This window comes from Nansenia antarctica (assembly GCF_963989245.1).
Source record: "Nansenia antarctica genome assembly, chromosome: 20".
Taxonomy (NCBI): Eukaryota; Metazoa; Chordata; class Actinopteri; order Argentiniformes; family Microstomatidae; genus Nansenia; species Nansenia antarctica.
In genome coordinates, this window is record NC_137693.1 from 8,903,626 (window position 1) to 8,921,097 (window position 17,472).

The 17,472-nt window shown below is 43.7% G+C and overlaps 1 protein-coding gene across 1 annotated transcript; it reads right to left on the reverse strand.

Annotated features, from left to right (window-relative positions):
• Positions 1 to 2,485: 2,485 nt before the first annotated feature.
• Positions 2,486 to 8,578, reverse strand: LOC308174335 (cytosolic 10-formyltetrahydrofolate dehydrogenase-like; the record flags this gene model as incomplete). Its single annotated transcript, XM_080549413.1, has 8 exons — positions 8,440 to 8,578; positions 7,433 to 7,575; positions 6,434 to 6,668; positions 5,460 to 5,625; positions 5,154 to 5,255; positions 4,825 to 4,914; positions 4,293 to 4,430; positions 2,486 to 2,512 (listed from the first exon to the last, which is right to left on the reverse strand). The coding sequence occupies exons 2-8, from the start codon at positions 7,557 to 7,559 to the stop codon at positions 2,486 to 2,488; spliced, it is 885 nt and encodes a 294-aa protein (XP_080405539.1). The 5' UTR covers positions 7,560 to 7,575; positions 8,440 to 8,578.
• Between the last annotated feature and the right edge of the window lie 8,894 nt (positions 8,579 to 17,472).

Sequence of the window (17,472 nt, forward strand, 5' to 3'; positions counted from 1 at the left end):
GCTGGCCACACGCCGGTAAGCTGGGCTAGTCTCCGCTTCGTTTCTAACTGGTAGCGATTCGACCACACTCTGACAAGGCAGGTGGGTCTCCGCTCCGGTAGATACCATGGAAAATCCTCCTTAGGGATTTACCGTCTGACTTACCGTCTGTAAAGAGTGTTTGTTATGTGTAACAATGCTCTTTATTGACGCAGGTTTATTATGCCTGATAATCAAAGAACCGGCCGCACGCTCATGAGCTGGGCCAGGTCTTGAATAGACATGGAGGGGTTTTTGATGTAAATACCGCCTCGTGTCGTGATAGGGGTAAGTCTGCTAGGCAGAGAGCTGGCCACACGCCGGTAAGCTGGGCTAGTCTCCGCTTCGTTTCTAACCGGTAGCGATTCGACCACACTCTGACAAGGCAGGTGGGTCTCCGCTCTGGTAGATACCATGGAAAATCCTCCTTAGGGATTTACCGTCTGACTTACCGTCTGTAAAGAGTGTTTGTTATGTGAAACAATGCTCTTTATTGACGCAGGTTTATTATGCCTGATAATCAAAGAACCGGCCGCACGCTCATGAGCTGGGCCAGGTCTTGAATAGACATGGAGGGGTTTTTGATGTAAATACCGCCTCGTGTCGTGATAGGGGTAAGTCCGCTAGGCAGAGAGCTGGCCACACGCCGGTAAGCTGGGCTAGTCTCCGCTTCGTTTCTAACCGGTAGCGATTCGACCACACTCTGACAAGGCAGGTGGGTCTCCGCTCCGGTAGATACCATGGGAAATCCTCCTTAGGGATTTACCGTCTGACTTACCGTCTGTAAAGAGTGTTTGTTATGTGTAACAATGCTCTTTATTGACGCAGGTTTATTATGCCCGATAATCAAAGAACCGGCCGCACGCTCATGAGCTGGGCCAGGTCTTGATAGACATGGAGGGGTTTTTGATGTAATAACGCCTCGTGTCGTCGCGGCACTGAGTTTGCTCAGAAACTCCGCCTCCGCTGCAGACAGACCGTTGGGTCGGTCTGTGGTGATCTTCGCAATGGCGGCGTTAAACACGGCGATGTTATTCGCCGCCGCCTGCGCACCGAGCTCATCAGAGCTTTCTGATTCTGACACCGGCACCGACCACTCAGCTGGGTGAGGGCGGCGTGGTGTCAGGGCCGGCTGAGCGGGCGGGACCATCCCTACTTGGGGAGGTGCCTGCCCAGAACGCCGCTCTGGGGCCTGTCCGGACGCATCATCGGCAGAGCTATTCGAGTCGGATAGCATCCCCGAGATAGCGCCCGCCAGGGGAAAACGCTCTCCTTGATCCAGGCCATCCCCTTTCGCCTTTCCGCGACGGAAAGGAGGTGGAAGGGGAGGCAGCTGGGGGAGGCGACCAACGCCGCCTCGGCATGTTCGGGGCCGAGGCAGACGTGGCAGAAGTCGTGCTTGTCCTCCGCTGCTAGGAAATCGCAGCGGCAGGTGTCCCGGAGGAACTTCTTCGTGGTCGGCGGCGGACGATCCATCGCTGAAGGGAAAAGTCTCCTCCGCTGAAAAGTATCCTCCGCTGCTCGGAAGTCGCAGCGGCAGGCGTCCCGGAGGAACTTCTCCATAGGCGGCGGACGATCCATATCTTGAAGGGAAAAGTCTGGCGGGTTCTCCAGTCTTAGTAGTCGTCCTTCTCAGTCTTCAGATATAAACCCGTGCTGAACTTTTTGGGAGAATGAGGTAGCGAAGTACACCCCTTTATATAGCACCCCAGGCGGGCGCAGGCATTGAAAAATTCAGTCATTGGCTACTTTAGGTAGCGGGTAAACCAATAGGAGCAGAGCTCCCCTATGGGGCGGAGCTCCACGATATAGAACTGCGTGCTTACTTACCATCTCTATACCAGCACGTTTTCTCACTTCTTCGTTTGACACCCATTTCAGAATACATATATCCTTCCGCCACAGAATATAGTCCCATAAACAACATTAACGATTGCATTGTAGGCTAGGCCACGTTCACTTGCCTTTGAGCCAACTTGTTCGTGATTGGTGCCTTGGAATGACACTCCAGATTGGTAGACTGCTATTGGCTAAACAGTGGGCGGAGTCAGCACAGGTGTTCTTAATCAGATTGATTGGGAGGCGCATTGATACTGGAAATGCGGTCGGAGCTGAACTGAAGGGAGTTGGGGGGTATTTACCACTGTTGCTAGCCAATCAGAATCCAGTATCCAAACATGCTGTTGGAGAAGTCATTGCTCACCATCATAGAATCCACTAGGAATTCTATATTGTATCACAGGGTGCTTGAGGAAAATGTGAGACCATGCAGAATTGAAGCTAAAGCAGATGTGGACCATGCAACATGACAATGACCCAAAACATTCCAGTAAATCCACCAACGAACGGCTCAAAAGAAAGAAATGGAGAGTTCTGGAACAGGCCAAGTGAAAGCCCGGATCTGAATCCTATTGAGATGCTGTGGGGTGATTTGAAACGGGCCTGTGCATGCAAGACAAGACACCCCTCAAACACAAACACATCTGGAATAACTCTGCATGGAGGAATGGGAAAAAACTGTGTCAGAGATTTAATTGAGTTTATTTCAGCCAAAAGTGCAACACCAGCTATGAGGAAGGCAAGTTAGTTTTCATAGTTTTTTTTAACACATTTCACATACTTTCAGAATGTCCTTTTGGCCATTTATTTGTTATTTATCTCAATATATCCCGTGTATCAACCAGCCAGTCCAGGTGTGTCCCAATGATCTAAAGCAGCAGTATCCTCCTCTCTCTATCTACATGTCCTTTATGCTAACTCATACATATACATACTAGACCAAGAGGTTAGTCTAGCCTAGCCTGGGACATGGCCCGCTACACAGGGACGTGCCGTCCATATAAGCAGGGTAAGCAGTGCTTACCCAACGAAAAAAGAAAAAAGGAAAATATAAAAATAAAAGTGCATGTAACCGTTTGTTTGTTTTCATTAAAAGAGTCGTATTTTAGGTCCCAGGGCAGCAGGAGTCATTCATTTTGACGTTGCATTTTTAGCGCCACCTGTAGGAGTAAAGCACTCTCTACTCTGCTTTGCATATAAGCACTCCGCTCTCTGCTTTCCCTCGCGTACATTCGAATGCGTGAACATGTCTTTTTTATTTTTTTCCGATGCCTCAACCCGCTGTTTAATGTGACCAGGGTAAGCATGCTTACAGCCAATCAGAGTAGGTCTTTCATTCTGATAAGAGCTACTGATTGGCTCTTATCACTTTCAAGTTCACTTAACATTTCACCTCTCGCCCGGCAGAATAGCTTATGCCAGCTAGCTCAAACGATCTAAATAATAATAATCAATAAGGATAACTTGCTTGATTTTGTGAATATGGACATTACTGTCAGCGACCTAAAGGGATTTCGTAGACTGGACTGGACTGGAAAAACACAACTACTGGCTAAAGGCCGCCCGGCCGCTCGCTCACCGATGTTCACACTGACCCAGAAAGGGAGAGTCGCCAGCGGCTACAGCAAGCCTGGTATGAGCGGTTTATATGATGTATATGATTCGCGAGGCTGGTGGCGATCTGTGCTTGTTTATATGGTTTGAGTACTTTGAGAGGGAGGGTCTGTGATGTGATGTCAAGTGCCTGTGTGACAAAGTGTGAAAAGAAAGTGTGTTGTGTTTACTATGGAGGATGGAAACGGTGTGTGTCTGTGTTGTGCGTGTGTGCGTGTGCGATGTTGAAACTGGACTTGTAAATTTCAGTAGGTTGGCTACTTGAAAAGATCTTTGAACAATGAGCACCCCTGATATAGTCGAAACTGGCAACTGTTTTTTTGGTTTTTGGTAATCTGATCACAAAGTGACACTACAGTTTATTAGCGGGTTCTAGGGCATCAAAATTGCATTTCCTTGAAACTGCGCTCACTGATAGCGTGTATGTGTAATTACGTGTATTTCTATATCTTATGCTTACCCAATCTAAAAGCTCACGGCACGTGCCTGCCGCTACACCAAGAGGTTAGCCTAGCACGCCTTAGCTTAGCATACATGGCCCGCTACACCAAGAGGTTAGCCTAGCACACATGGCCTCTATAAAAGTCATGACTTATTTGCATACTTCATGGTCAGGTAGTATGGTTGCATGTAGGTATACTACAAGTTCAGAGTCTCACAAAAGCGAATGGAACGAATGGCTATGGTTTATTCAGAGGAATCTTAACTTGAATAATGAGGAAGAAAGTGCGAAAAACAAGCCAAAGACAATCCCCCAAAAGTGAAACTCTGGTAATATCCAGTGCGTCGTAATGATGTTTGTGTAACATCTGGCAACTTACCATCTTGCCATCGCTGCCAAACAGCACCGGGCCTGCCTTGGCGACCAGACCAGGTCGGCTGGCACCAGGGATCTCCAGGGGCTGTCCGTTAGCAGCGGTGCCGTCGTTTACCAGAGTGGAGCCGTAGAACGTCATCTTCTACAGAGAAAGGTTGGGATGACAACAGTGGGATGAGTTTCTGAGGTGCATCTCAGTACTCTCTTTCACCTGTTGTGTTTTCAAGTCAGTGCTGATGAGGGAGAGGGAGAGGCCACTTTAAACTACTGTGATTCAGTCTCTGTCTCAGAGGATTTCCACTATAAGACTGACTGTGGGCGTATTCTTTTTTTTCTGAGTGGGGCAGTCCCACTCATGGTTTTCTTTTTAATGACAGAGACAGATAGAGATTATGACAGGAAGGATGGGTGAGAGAGAGAAGGGATGACATGCAGGATATGTCCCCGGCCGGAATCGAACCGGGACCCTGCGGTTACATGGTCAGCACTTTAACCCGCTACGCCACCCAAGCGCCCCACTGTGGGCGTATTCTTACCTGTCCATCGACATCAGCCCAGGCACCGGGGACTTTGTCATGACCTCTGATCCAGTTGTGAAGGGCCTCGGCTGACTGGTTCCAGTCAATCTACATCACAGACAAAATGCAAAAATACTGATCAATTGTACATCTCATTCTAACAATGGACCAATATACACAGCAGAAACCCTAGTGAGTAAGTACAAATGTAAGTACGTCTGGTCATAATAGATTTGACATCACCGAATTTCTATGGAATTCCATATAGCATTGTAGTAGTACTTGTGGGAAAAGCAAGATGGCAGGAGCAGTCTAGAGTGTTCTGTCCAGGACTAGGTCTTCAGTACCTTTGCGTTGTCTTTCTTCTGGATGCCCTCATAGGTGGCTCCCTCCTCTGATTGGGTGATCTTTGGTGCTTTCCCCGCTGCGATCAACCTCACCGCCTCCACCTGTGAACAACCATGCATACTCAGCCCCCCCAACGGCATGGAATGGATATGTGTGAACCTATTCAAGTGTTATGACGGTGACATTTGGCATTTCCATGTTCATGCTTCATGCATCTTTCTCGAGACAAAACATGCTGGCTGTTTGAGATGCAGACAGACAGCTATTATCTGAATGACTATATGTGGCCTTTGCCCTTGACTCACTGTGCCTTTCACTCCCTCTGGAAAGAGGAATCTCTTATAGATGGTGTTGACCGTGTCATCAGGCTCCACAGCACACTCCCTCTGCAGCAGGATTGGTCCAGTGTCCAGTCCCTCATCCGCCCAGAACACTGTGAACCCGCCTTTCTGGTCACCGTGGATCAAGGTCCTGTGGACCAATCCAGAGGGAGAGAGTGAGGAAATGCAACTGTTCAAACCCACCAACTAATCAACCAATCAACCAACCAACCATCCAACCACCCACCCACCAACCATCCAACCAACCCACCCACCAACCCACCCACCAACCAATCAACCAACCATCCAACCATCCATCCAACCAACCCACCAACCATCCCACCAACCCACCCACCCACCAACCAATCAACCAACCATCCAACCAACCATCCAACCCACCCACCCACCCACCCACCAACCAACCCACCAACCAACCCACCAACCATCCCACCAACCAACCATCCAATCAACCAACCCACCAACCATCCAACCAACCCACCAACCAACTAACTAACCAACCAACCATGCAACCAACCATCCAACCAACCCACCAACCATCCAACCAACCCTCCAACCCACCAACCAACCAATCAACCATCCAACCAACCCACCAACCAACCAACTAACTAACCAACCAACCAACCATCCAACCAACCATCCAACCAACCCACCAACCATCCAACCAACCCTCCAACCCACCAACCAACCAACCATCCAACCAACCCACCAACCAACCCACCAACCATCCAACCAACCATCCAACCATCCAACCAACCTACCAGCCAGTGAATCTCAAACTCACCAACCCACCAACCGACCCACCCACCCACCAAACCTATGAACATGACAACTGACCAATGCCTCTAACTAATCTGTCCACCTACCAACTAACCAACCAACCAGTCAGCATCAACCAATAACACATAGAAACAGACACACCCCCCTGCCTACTGACTCACCAGTTGATGGCGGAGGCTCCCCTGTGAAGGGGCAGGATGGACGGGTGGTAGATGATGGAGCCGTGCTTGGGGTGGTCGATCACCTCCATGGGGATGAACTGGGAGCAGAAGGGCATGACGTTGAGCTCCGCGCCCACAGCCTCATATTGGTCCACCACTTCCTTGATGCCCTTCCCCTTCAGACGCCAGCGGGGGAACTTGAAGACAGGCACGCCATCCTTCTCTGCCTCCTTGGCTGTGGAGGAAGGGGCAAAGAGCTATTCAACACACTTTTCCTGTAAAGTGCAGTGTATTGCATTTGTGTATGAAATGGTTCATTTAATTAGAAGTTGGGTGTTTGAGGTGTTTGAGGGTACCCTCAAGGTGTACATGACTCTTGTTATGCCAATGTTTTGTTGAATAGAAGATCTCCTTAAACCATAATCTGTGTGGCCAGTGGTCTAGCACTCAATGCTCATGTCAACATGGCTGCTCTGCTCACATGCCTTACTTTCCTGTATCTATCCAATCCAAATATAAGAGCGGGATTGCCCCACTCAAAAAAAATAACCTTAAAAAAACACAATCTGTAATTAGTTTTTGGATATAGCAATTTATTATATTCCCATTTATTATTGAGTAATATGTGACAGGGTCTGGTAAAAAAAATCTGAAACTAGAGTGTGCGGCTTCTACTTCATTCAATAGTATTTTTCAGTTTTTGACAGATTATGAAAGGGCAGATTGTAAGCTTTCAAATGATGTGTCATACATTGAAATCGGGAGTTTGAAGTGCATTGAAATCAATCACTTTTGCCTTCAGATCTAATTCAGATGGCCATTTGTATAAAGTGTTGTACAAATGTATGTTGTGTGAGTTGTCTGTGTTCACTGCTCATGTGTACTTTAGGTGCTATGGTATGAGGACCACATATGATAAAGGTTGCACCCATTGCAATAATATGCTCCCAGATATATATACTGTCCTGCAGCGCACTCATGACATCATGACCTACTCACCTAGGGGGTCGGCTTTGCCATCCTTGTCGGGTATTGTGAAAACTCCAACAATGATGTGTCCCTCCTTCCTTAGCTCCTTGTACACCTCCTGGCCGAAAATACTCTGACCTATCACAGCAATCTTCATCCTGAGTGCTCACAAGCTAATGTAGGTAAAGACAACAGACAAACAAGAGCATTTTATTTTTTTAAGGCAATTCTCTCTAGAGTGTAGTGGGTATTCATAACCTATTAATTTGAAACATATGCATTTGGATTTTGCATTACATAACCAAATCATTACTGTCAAATATTACTCTTATCGTATCCACAAAAGTAGCATGGTTGTTTAAAAAAATAAACGATGTATAAAAGTGTTTAGTGGAAAAAAACGTTTTTTTTTTTTTTTAAAGGTTTAATTACTAATGTCTGTATAATAGTTATATAATACTACAGCAGTTTTTTGGTGAAAAGGGCGTGCCCTGTTTAACCAATCAGATGTCACGGCAGAATCATGCCTATGGGGGATTGACCAATCGAATCCAAGTGGATTTAAAGTACACTTGACAGCTCGCTAGCGACCCGCTACGTGCAGGAATTTTCTTTCTACATGCAGACTTACTTATTATTAGCAAACATATCATACACATTCAAATGTGCATACATCTGCAAAGCTATTTCCACGATGCACGCTGTTGACAATGTTGAACTCAATACAAATGAAAGTGCCCTATGAAAATAAAATAAAACAGTTGAGCCACGAAGCAGGTGTTTTAAGATATATATATATATAGATATATTTCATTTGCATACTAGAACGCGTGAGACAATGTACTGTAGGCTATGCAATAGACATATTCGAGGCTGATTAGCAAGCATGCAACCTAAAAAAAATAATCGCGCCCTCAAGAACAAACCAAATAACTAATCATAACTTCAGAAACAGTTAATTCATTCAATACGGGGGTTAGAATGACTAGTTATGATGACAGTTAGATATCTTGTTATAATATAAAAATGGAACGTACCCCTGTCTTTCGTGACCAACAGTCTTCTCTACTGGTGTGAAAAGAGTGATTGATTGGATCAGGTTGTTGCTCTGATGTCGCCTGTGTGTGTCGCTGCCATAAGCGAGATACGGTCATTACACAACAGTCCCATCGTGTGTTCGGATAGGACAGTCTGGGCCAAGAGAGGAGGGCATTGGGCGTAAACTTTGTATTACCAATGTGTAACAAGAAAGCAAACAATTGCAATTACAGTACAGGCCAAAAGTATGGACACACCTTCTCATTCAATGCGTTTCCTTTATTTTCATGACTATTTGGTACATTGTAGATTCTCACTGAAGGCATCAAAACTATGAATGAACACATAGGAATTATGTATTTAACAATAAAGTGTGAAATAACTCTAAATATGTCTTATATTTTAGATTCCTCAAAGTAGCCACCCTTTGCTTTTTTGTTGTTAATAAAATATATAATAATAATATTAAATATAATGTGTTAATAATAATATGTTTTCAGTTATTTCACACTTTTTTGTTAAGTACATAATTCCTATGTGTTCATTCATAGTTTTGATGCCTTCAGTGAGAATCTACAATGTAAATAGTCGTGAAAATAAAGGAAACGCATTGAATGAGAAGGTGTGTCCAAACTTTTGGCCTGTACTGTAAATTCAGGTCAAGTACGACAAAAGATTTGACTCTAAAAGCAGCCTATCATACAGTGACATCGTGCTGCAATAGAATAGTAAAAAAAAAAAAGAATGAAATCCATTCAATGTTATCATCATGAGTGCAGGCTTACGACATGAGTCATATTAAATCAGTCAGCCGTCAATCTGTGAGTTGGTTCCATCCAAACTCAGACATTTTAACTGGGCATATTCAATTAGTTTAAGGCCTAAAGTTAGTCAACAATGTTTAATAGTCACAATTGCCAAGGTAGCATGACATGACAATATCAAAGAAAGCACAATTTCCCTACAAGGTTCATATCTACATCATAAAAAAGGTTGTCAAAGAAAAACAGATAAGAGAGGTCAATAGGTAAACCCAGATAATAGTTTACCCCACTATTGACCATAACTTCCTGCAGACGTCAATAAAGATGATCCAGATATGATCAAAGATCCTGATGTAATTAGTTTCAGAATAATACAAAAGTTGTGTGTTTCATTGACCTTAGATCTATGGATACCGAGGACAGGGCTGTGAGGCAACGAGAGAGTTGATCATTGACCTTAGATCTCTGGATACCGAGGACAGGGCTGTGAGGCAACGAGAGAGTTGATCATTGACCTTAGATCTCTGGATACCGAGGACAGGGCTGTGAGGCAACGAGAGAGTTGTGTGTTTCATTGACCTTAGATCTATGGATACCGAGGACAGGGCTGTGAGGCAACTAGAGAGTTGATCATTGACCTTAGATCTCTGGATACCGAGGACAGGGCTGTGAGGCAACGAGAGAGTTGATCATTGACCTTAGATCTGTGGATACCGAGGACAGGGCTGTGAGGCAACTAGAGAGTTGATCATTGACCTTAGATCTGTGGATACCGAGGACAGGGCTGTGAGGCAACTAGAGAGTTGATCATTGACCTTAGATCTGTGGATACCGAGGACAGGGCTGTGAGGCAACTAGAGAGTTGATCATTGACCTTAGATCTGTGGATACCGAGGACAGGGCTGTGAGGCAACTAGAGAGTTGATCATTGACCTTAGATCTGTGGATACCGAGGACAGGGCTGTGAGGCAACTAGAGAGTTGATCATTGACCTTAGATCTGTGGATACCGAGGACAGGGCTGTGAGGCAACTAGAGAGTTGATCATTGACCTTAGATCTGTGGATACCGAGGACAGGGCTGTGAGGCAACTAGAGAGTTGATCATTGACCTTAGATCTGTGGATACCGAGGACAGGGCTGTGAGGCAACGAGAGAGTTGATCATTGACCTTAGATCTGTGGATACCGAGGACAGGGCTGTGAGGCAACTAGAGAGTTGATCATTGACCTTAGATCTGTGGATACCGAGGACAGGGCTGTGAGGCAACTAGAGAGTTGATCATTGACCTTAGATCTGTGGATACCGAGGACAGGGCTGTGAGGCAACGAGAGAGTTGATCATTGACCTTAGATCTGTGGATACCGAGGACAGGGCTGTGAGGCAACGAGAGAGTTGATCATTGACCTTAGATCTGTGGATACCGAGGACAGGGCTGTGAGGCAACTAGAGAGTTGATCATTGACCTTAGATCTGTGGATACCGAGGACAGGGCTGTGAGGCAACTAGAGAGTTGATCATTGACCTTAGATCTGTGGATACCGAGGACAGGGCTGTGAGGCAACTAGAGAGTTGATCATTGACCTTAGATCTGTGGATACCGAGGACAGGGCTGTGAGGCAACTAGAGAGTTGATCATTGACCTTAGATCTGTGGATACCGAGGACAGGGCTGTGAGGCAACTAGAGAGTTGATCATTGACCTTAGATCTGTGGATACCGAGGACAGGGCTGTGAGGCAACTAGAGAGTTGATCATTGACCTTAGATCTGTGGATACCGAGGACAGGGCTGTGAGGCAACTAGAGAGTTGATCATTGACCTTAGATCTGTGGATACCGAGGACAGGGCTGTGAGGCAACTAGAGAGTTGATCATTGACCTTAGATCTGTGGATACCGAGGACAGGGCTGTGAGGCAACTAGAGAGTTGATCATTGACCTTAGATCTGTGGATACCGAGGACAGGGCTGTGAGGCAACTAGAGAGTTGATCATTGACCTTAGATCTGTGGATACCGAGGACAGGGCTGTGAGGCAACTAGAGAGTTGATCATTGACCTTAGATCTGTGGATACCGAGGACAGGGCTGTGAGGCAACTAGAGAGTTGATCATTGACCTTAGATCTGTGGATACCGAGGACAGGGCTGTGAGGCAACGAGAGAGTTGATCATTGACCTTAGATCTGTGGATACCGAGGACAGGGCTGTGAGGCAACTAGAGAGTTGATCATTGACCTTAGATCTGTGGATACCGAGGACAGGGCTGTGAGGCAACTAGAGAGTTGATCATTGACCTTAGATCTGTGGATACCGAGGACAGGGCTGTGAGGCAACTAGAGAGTTGATCATTGACCTTAGATCTGTGGATACCGAGGACAGGGCTGTGAGGCAACTAGAGAGTTGATCATTGACCTTAGATCTGTGGATACCGAGGACAGGGCTGTGAGGCAACTAGAGAGTTGATCATTGACCTTAGATCTGTGGATACCGAGGACAGGGCTGTGAGGCAACTAGAGAGTTGATCATTGACCTTAGATCTGTGGATACCGAGGACAGGGCTGTGAGGCAACTAGAGAGTTGATCATTGACCTTAGATCTGTGGATACCGAGGACAGGGCTGTGAGGCAACTAGAGAGTTGATCATTGACCTTAGATCTGTGGATACCGAGGACAGGGCTGTGAGGCAACGAGAGAGTTGATCATTGACCTTAGATCTGTGGATACCGAGGACAGGGCTGTGAGGCAACTAGAGAGTTGATCATTGACCTTAGATCTGTGGATACCGAGGACAGGGCTGTGAGGCAACTAGAGAGTTGATCATTGACCTTAGATCTATGGATACCGAGGACAGGGCTGTGAGGCAACTAGAGAGTTGATCATTGACCTTAGATCTGTGGATACCGAGGACAGGGCTGTGAGGCAACTAGAGAGTTGATCATTGACCTTAGATCTGTGGATACCGAGGACAGGGCTGTGAGGCAACTAGAGAGTTGATCATTGACCTTAGATCTGTGGATACCGAGGACAGGGCTGTGAGGCAACTAGAGAGTTGATCATTGACCTTAGATCTGTGGATACCGAGGACAGGGCTGTGAGGCAACGAGAGAGTTGATCATTGATTGATTTATTCATACTCCCATTGTGTTCTGATAAGAGCTGAGTTCCTGGAGAAAGCAGTATTGAGTGTTTCTGTTAGTCATATTATCATTAGAATTCATTCACAATGATTTATTTGCGTAAAGGCGTTGCAGCAGCTATCTTGCAACGAAGTTAGCACATAAGGTTAAAGGTAAAGTTCATAGTTTGCTAGCCTTGAGATACAAGGTACATAAGTTTGATTGTCCAGCGACAGTCTCAGCCCAGGCTTGCTCAATGATCACTCAATGTCCGCCTGTTACCCAGTGTCCGCCTGTTACCCAGTGTAGTCTGAACCAGCTCATACTGGTTGCCAGTAATCACTACAAGTTCATTATTGACTCAGGATCACCTGACTGCTGCAAGCCCAGCACTGCAGATAATTTGACCATATACTGTTTCAAGTTTCAAGTTGTATTGTTACATCACATTACACAAGTGTAAGAGAGTAACATTTTTTTTGAGTAACAAAAGGCAAGATAAGTCAGGATAAAGGTGACAATAGTACAAGACATAAAACAGGATACAATTAGCAGTACAAATTGTCCATACTCTTAGGGTGTGTGTACTGTAACTCTTAACTCTTAGGGTGTGTGTGCTGTAACTCTTAGGGTGTGTGTGCTGTAACTCTTAAGGTGTGTGTGCTGTAACTCTTAGGGTGTGTGTGCTGTAACTCTTAGGGTGTGTGTACTGTAACTCTTAGGGTGTGTGTGTGCTGTAACTCTTAGGGTGTGTGTACTGTAACTCTTAGGGTGTGTGTGCTGTGACTCTTAGGGTGTGTGTGCTGTAACTCTTAGGGTGTGTGTACTGTAACTCTTAGGGTGTGTGTGTGCTGTAACTCAGGGTGTGTGTGCTGTGACTCTTAGGGTGTGTGTGCTGTATTTTAAAACAGTTTAGGCTATTTTGTCCTTCAAATAATACTTCTCATGACTCAGATATTAATTGCACAGATATACATTTTCATGTATGTGACAAAGACCCATGACACTTATAATAATGTAATAATAATATAATAAGTAGCCTAATTAAAACAGTTTAGTCTATGCCATGTCACGAGTGTCGGTGTGCTTTTGTGTAAACACATCTTTACCATTCAGTATATCACATATACAGCCAATACAGCCATTTACCCATTGTGATACTTTGACACAGTAACCTATCCCTCCATTGAGATACATTTGATAAGTGTCAATGTTAGGAATGTCTCCCATGGCCGTAGGCCGCCACTGATTCTATTAAAATGTATTTAATACAGTATTTAATACAGTACGTGTTTATATTTGGAATGTCACACATGACCCTACCCCCCAATTTACAATGCCATTGTCTGCAATTGTGCCTCTCTGTAAATGTATATATTTGTTTTTGTTATGATGACTGATGTATAGATGATTCACTTACTTTAGACGTAAGTTGCTTTGGATAAAGGCGTCTGCTAAAGGTCAATGTAAATGTTACTTATAACACAGTCATTGATCATATTATTATGCCCGGCTGCAACAGCTAAGCATTAGTACATGATGCCTTTTATGGATAATTATAATGCCATAATTGTAATGTCATAGCAAGTTTTATGGTAACCAATCAGGTCACCATGATTAGTCACCCTGACACATGGATATGCTCAATGTTATATCTATTTCAACCACAGGGCGGCGATTTTGTACAGGAAAAGTTATTTTGATTGCTTATGCCTGCCAGCTGCTTCCAACATTGCCCAGGTTAGGATCTCAAAATCACACTAAGTTCCTATACATATTTGAATATTCCCTGATTGTAGGTTAAAATAACATACAGGTTTCAATCGTCAAATCTCAAGTCAAGTCAAGTCAACTTTATTTATATAGCACATTTACATACAGCAGCAGCTGAACCAAAGTGCTTCACAGATGTAAAACAGGTAAAGTGCAGGATATTAAATAAAATGCAACACAATACAAGATGTGATAACAATTTAAAAGAAGAGAAGATAAAAGGACTAAAAACAATAAAACAATAAAAGCCAGGGACATAACAATGGCTAAGTGGGGGGGAAGGCCAGGGAAATTTAAAAACCTCCAGATCTCTGTTGCTATCCACACATCTGTTCTGCTTAGTATTAAAAGTAAAGCAGAAACTTGTCCTGGTTAAAACAGGAAGAGGAGCTTTTTAATATGGAAGCATATAGTAGACTTAATTCAAATGCTAATGCAATATGAGATTGCAATTGCATGTTCCACTTTTGCATGCATTCTTTCAGACAATATTCAAATTCAAATGCAATTCTAATGATTTTCATTTTCATGTACCTGATGTGCACATTCACTGTCAATATTAAAATGATAATGCAAAGCCATTTGACATTTAATTTTCAAAGTCATGCGCTGCTTTGTAACTGACAAAATTCAAAAGTTCATTCTAATGTGCAAATGACTATGCAATCCCAAAATAGCATATTCATGTGCCACTTTTGCCTGCGTTATTTGAGTCAATATTCAAATTGTAATGCAATAATGTGATTCGCAATTGCATTTACATGTTCTAGTAAACACATCCGCTTTGTAGCTGACAAAATTAAAATGACTATGCAATCCCAAAATAGCATATTCATTTGCCACTTTTGCCTGCGTTATTTGAGTCAATATTCAAATTGTAATGCAATAATGTGATCAGCAATTGCATTTACATGTTCTAGGAAACGCATCCGCTTTACAGCGGACAAAATTCAAACTCTCTATGCAATTCTAACGCATCCGGGTAGTCATGTCCACGCCCCTTTTTGGGTGATAGCAGTGTAGAAGTTTGACTGGCGGTCAATGGAAATTTCTGGTCTTTGCTACTTTAATCAGATAAAATAAGAAAACCGTAGTGCTTTTTAGATATTAGGAGCCCAAATCCGATTGCCAGTTAGGCAAACTATTATATAGTGTCGTTGCCGATCAATGATCGACTTTGTTATATAGAGAAAATTAATGAAATAGGGGTTGATTCATCAGAGCAGTCATACGTCCTCTCCCTGTCATCAGGGATGTGTCGATCTTTGATTTGATTTGCCGTGTAAATCCCCAGATGAGAGTGTTACATTAGTTTTCTTAAGATAGGATAATGAATAAATCTGTTCAATGGGCATTTGCCTACTGTTAATCAGTGCCTACTGTTAATCAGTAGCCTGTATGGTGTATATGAAGATGTTATAGCTAGCTAGCTACAATTTATCATGAAAATAATGAACAGCAAGCTAGATCCAAAACTAGGGCCGGTGGAGGAGGGCAAGTGTCACATTGGACAGACTACCGAAACAGAAAAATAAAGTATCTTAACGACAGCAAAAGTGATGGATGTCAGAAATTGCCTACATTACCTGGAGATTCAATAACGTACTTTTATATGACAGGATATGGGTTAGGGTTATATGACACCTGTAGCGAGATAGATAGATAGAGCCAAAAGTAAAAAGTCGCTGAGAGACGCAACCAGGGTCTGGCTGGTAATTGTATGATGCGCCAAACAATCCGCTGAGATGAAAAGTATGTTTTAGAGCATTTATTGAATAGAACAATCAAACTTGGCGACGTACAAAAAGAATCCATAAGCGATCAAAACCAGAAAAATAACAAACAATGCGTATAGAATATAGAATAGAATATACTTTATTGTCCTTGTACAGTTGCCTATACAATGAAATTGTAGTGGTTCTTCTGAAGGTGCAAAAACAGAAAAACATATTCACATATTCACAAACCTATACACATAACATATCACAAATATTACACACTAGAAAAATTCAAAAGCGAAAATGCTATAAAACAAGCTAAGAGACAATGAGGTCCGTGGTGTCAAGTGCAAATAAAGACAACAATATTAAGAAAATAAAAACAACTATAAAAGCAAGCTAAAAGACATGAGGTCAGTGTCTCTTCATATGACTTCTCAATACGGTGATCAAGGCAATAAACAAACAAGTAAACTCACAATAAACCCAGCCTGTTATACTAAATACCCCCTAAATCATATTCATGCCTCCGACAACACCTCAGGCCTTTGGGTGGTTCATCCACATGGATGGAGGCAGACTGAAAGTCTGTAATCCTACTTTGATTGTTTGTTTATTGCCTTGATCACCGTATTGAGAAGTCATTATGGTTATGGGGGGTGATATTGCAAGGTATTTTAAGCACCTGTGCACCTTGCATTGCGGTAGTGGAGAGAGAGGGGAGCAATGTATTTTTGTTGACCGCATTATACGCATATGACGCATATGAACCACTGATGAACCAGATGAGACACTGACCTCATGTCTTTTAGCTTGCTTTTATAGTTGTTTTTATTTTCTTAATATTGTTGTGAATACCGGTATGTGAATATGTTTTTCTGTTTTTGCACCTTCAGAAGAACCATATTTTCATTGTATAGGCAACTGTACAAGGACAATAAAGTCTATTCTTTCAACCCTTCCAACTTCCTGAATGAGCAGGGAGAGTTTGAGAAGCCTGAGGCCTTCCTGCCCTTCTCTGCAGGTATATAGCGCAAAACAAAGTACATCGCTATAGATACATGTTGATGATGGATGGAAATAAATGGCTGATTGAGCTTTTTTCTTGTTATTGTTGTTAATGTTTCAGGGCCTCGTATGTGTCTTGGGGAAGGACTAGCTCGTATGGAGCTTTTCCTGATTATGGTGACGCTTCTGCGACGCTTCCAGTTTGTCTGGCCTGAGGACGCAGGGGAACCTGACTACACTCCTGTGTTTGGAGTTACTCTGTCCCCCAAGCCCTATAGACTAGGTGTAAGGCTGAGAGGGAACCAGTGAGGGGGAAGAGGTCAGGTATAGTCTGATATTATCGATGTGATATAGTTAAACCCTGTATGTTGTTGTTGTTGTTGTTGTTGTTGTACGTAAATCTATTGTACTTGCTATTGTGTTTTACACAAATAATTGTTGCTGTCAGTTTTGCTTTGTATAACCTTGATTAAGATTGATGGAACACTTGGCGCACTGTGTGACAAAATGTTGGTTCAAGTAAATATGTCTTCCTCCTTCGTCTCCTTCCTTACATGCGTTACCATTGAAGAGCATACGTTGTTAAAATGTTATTGGACTGGTATGTAATATTTTTGTAAAATAAATAGTTAGCAAACATTAGTTTAACATAAGTTA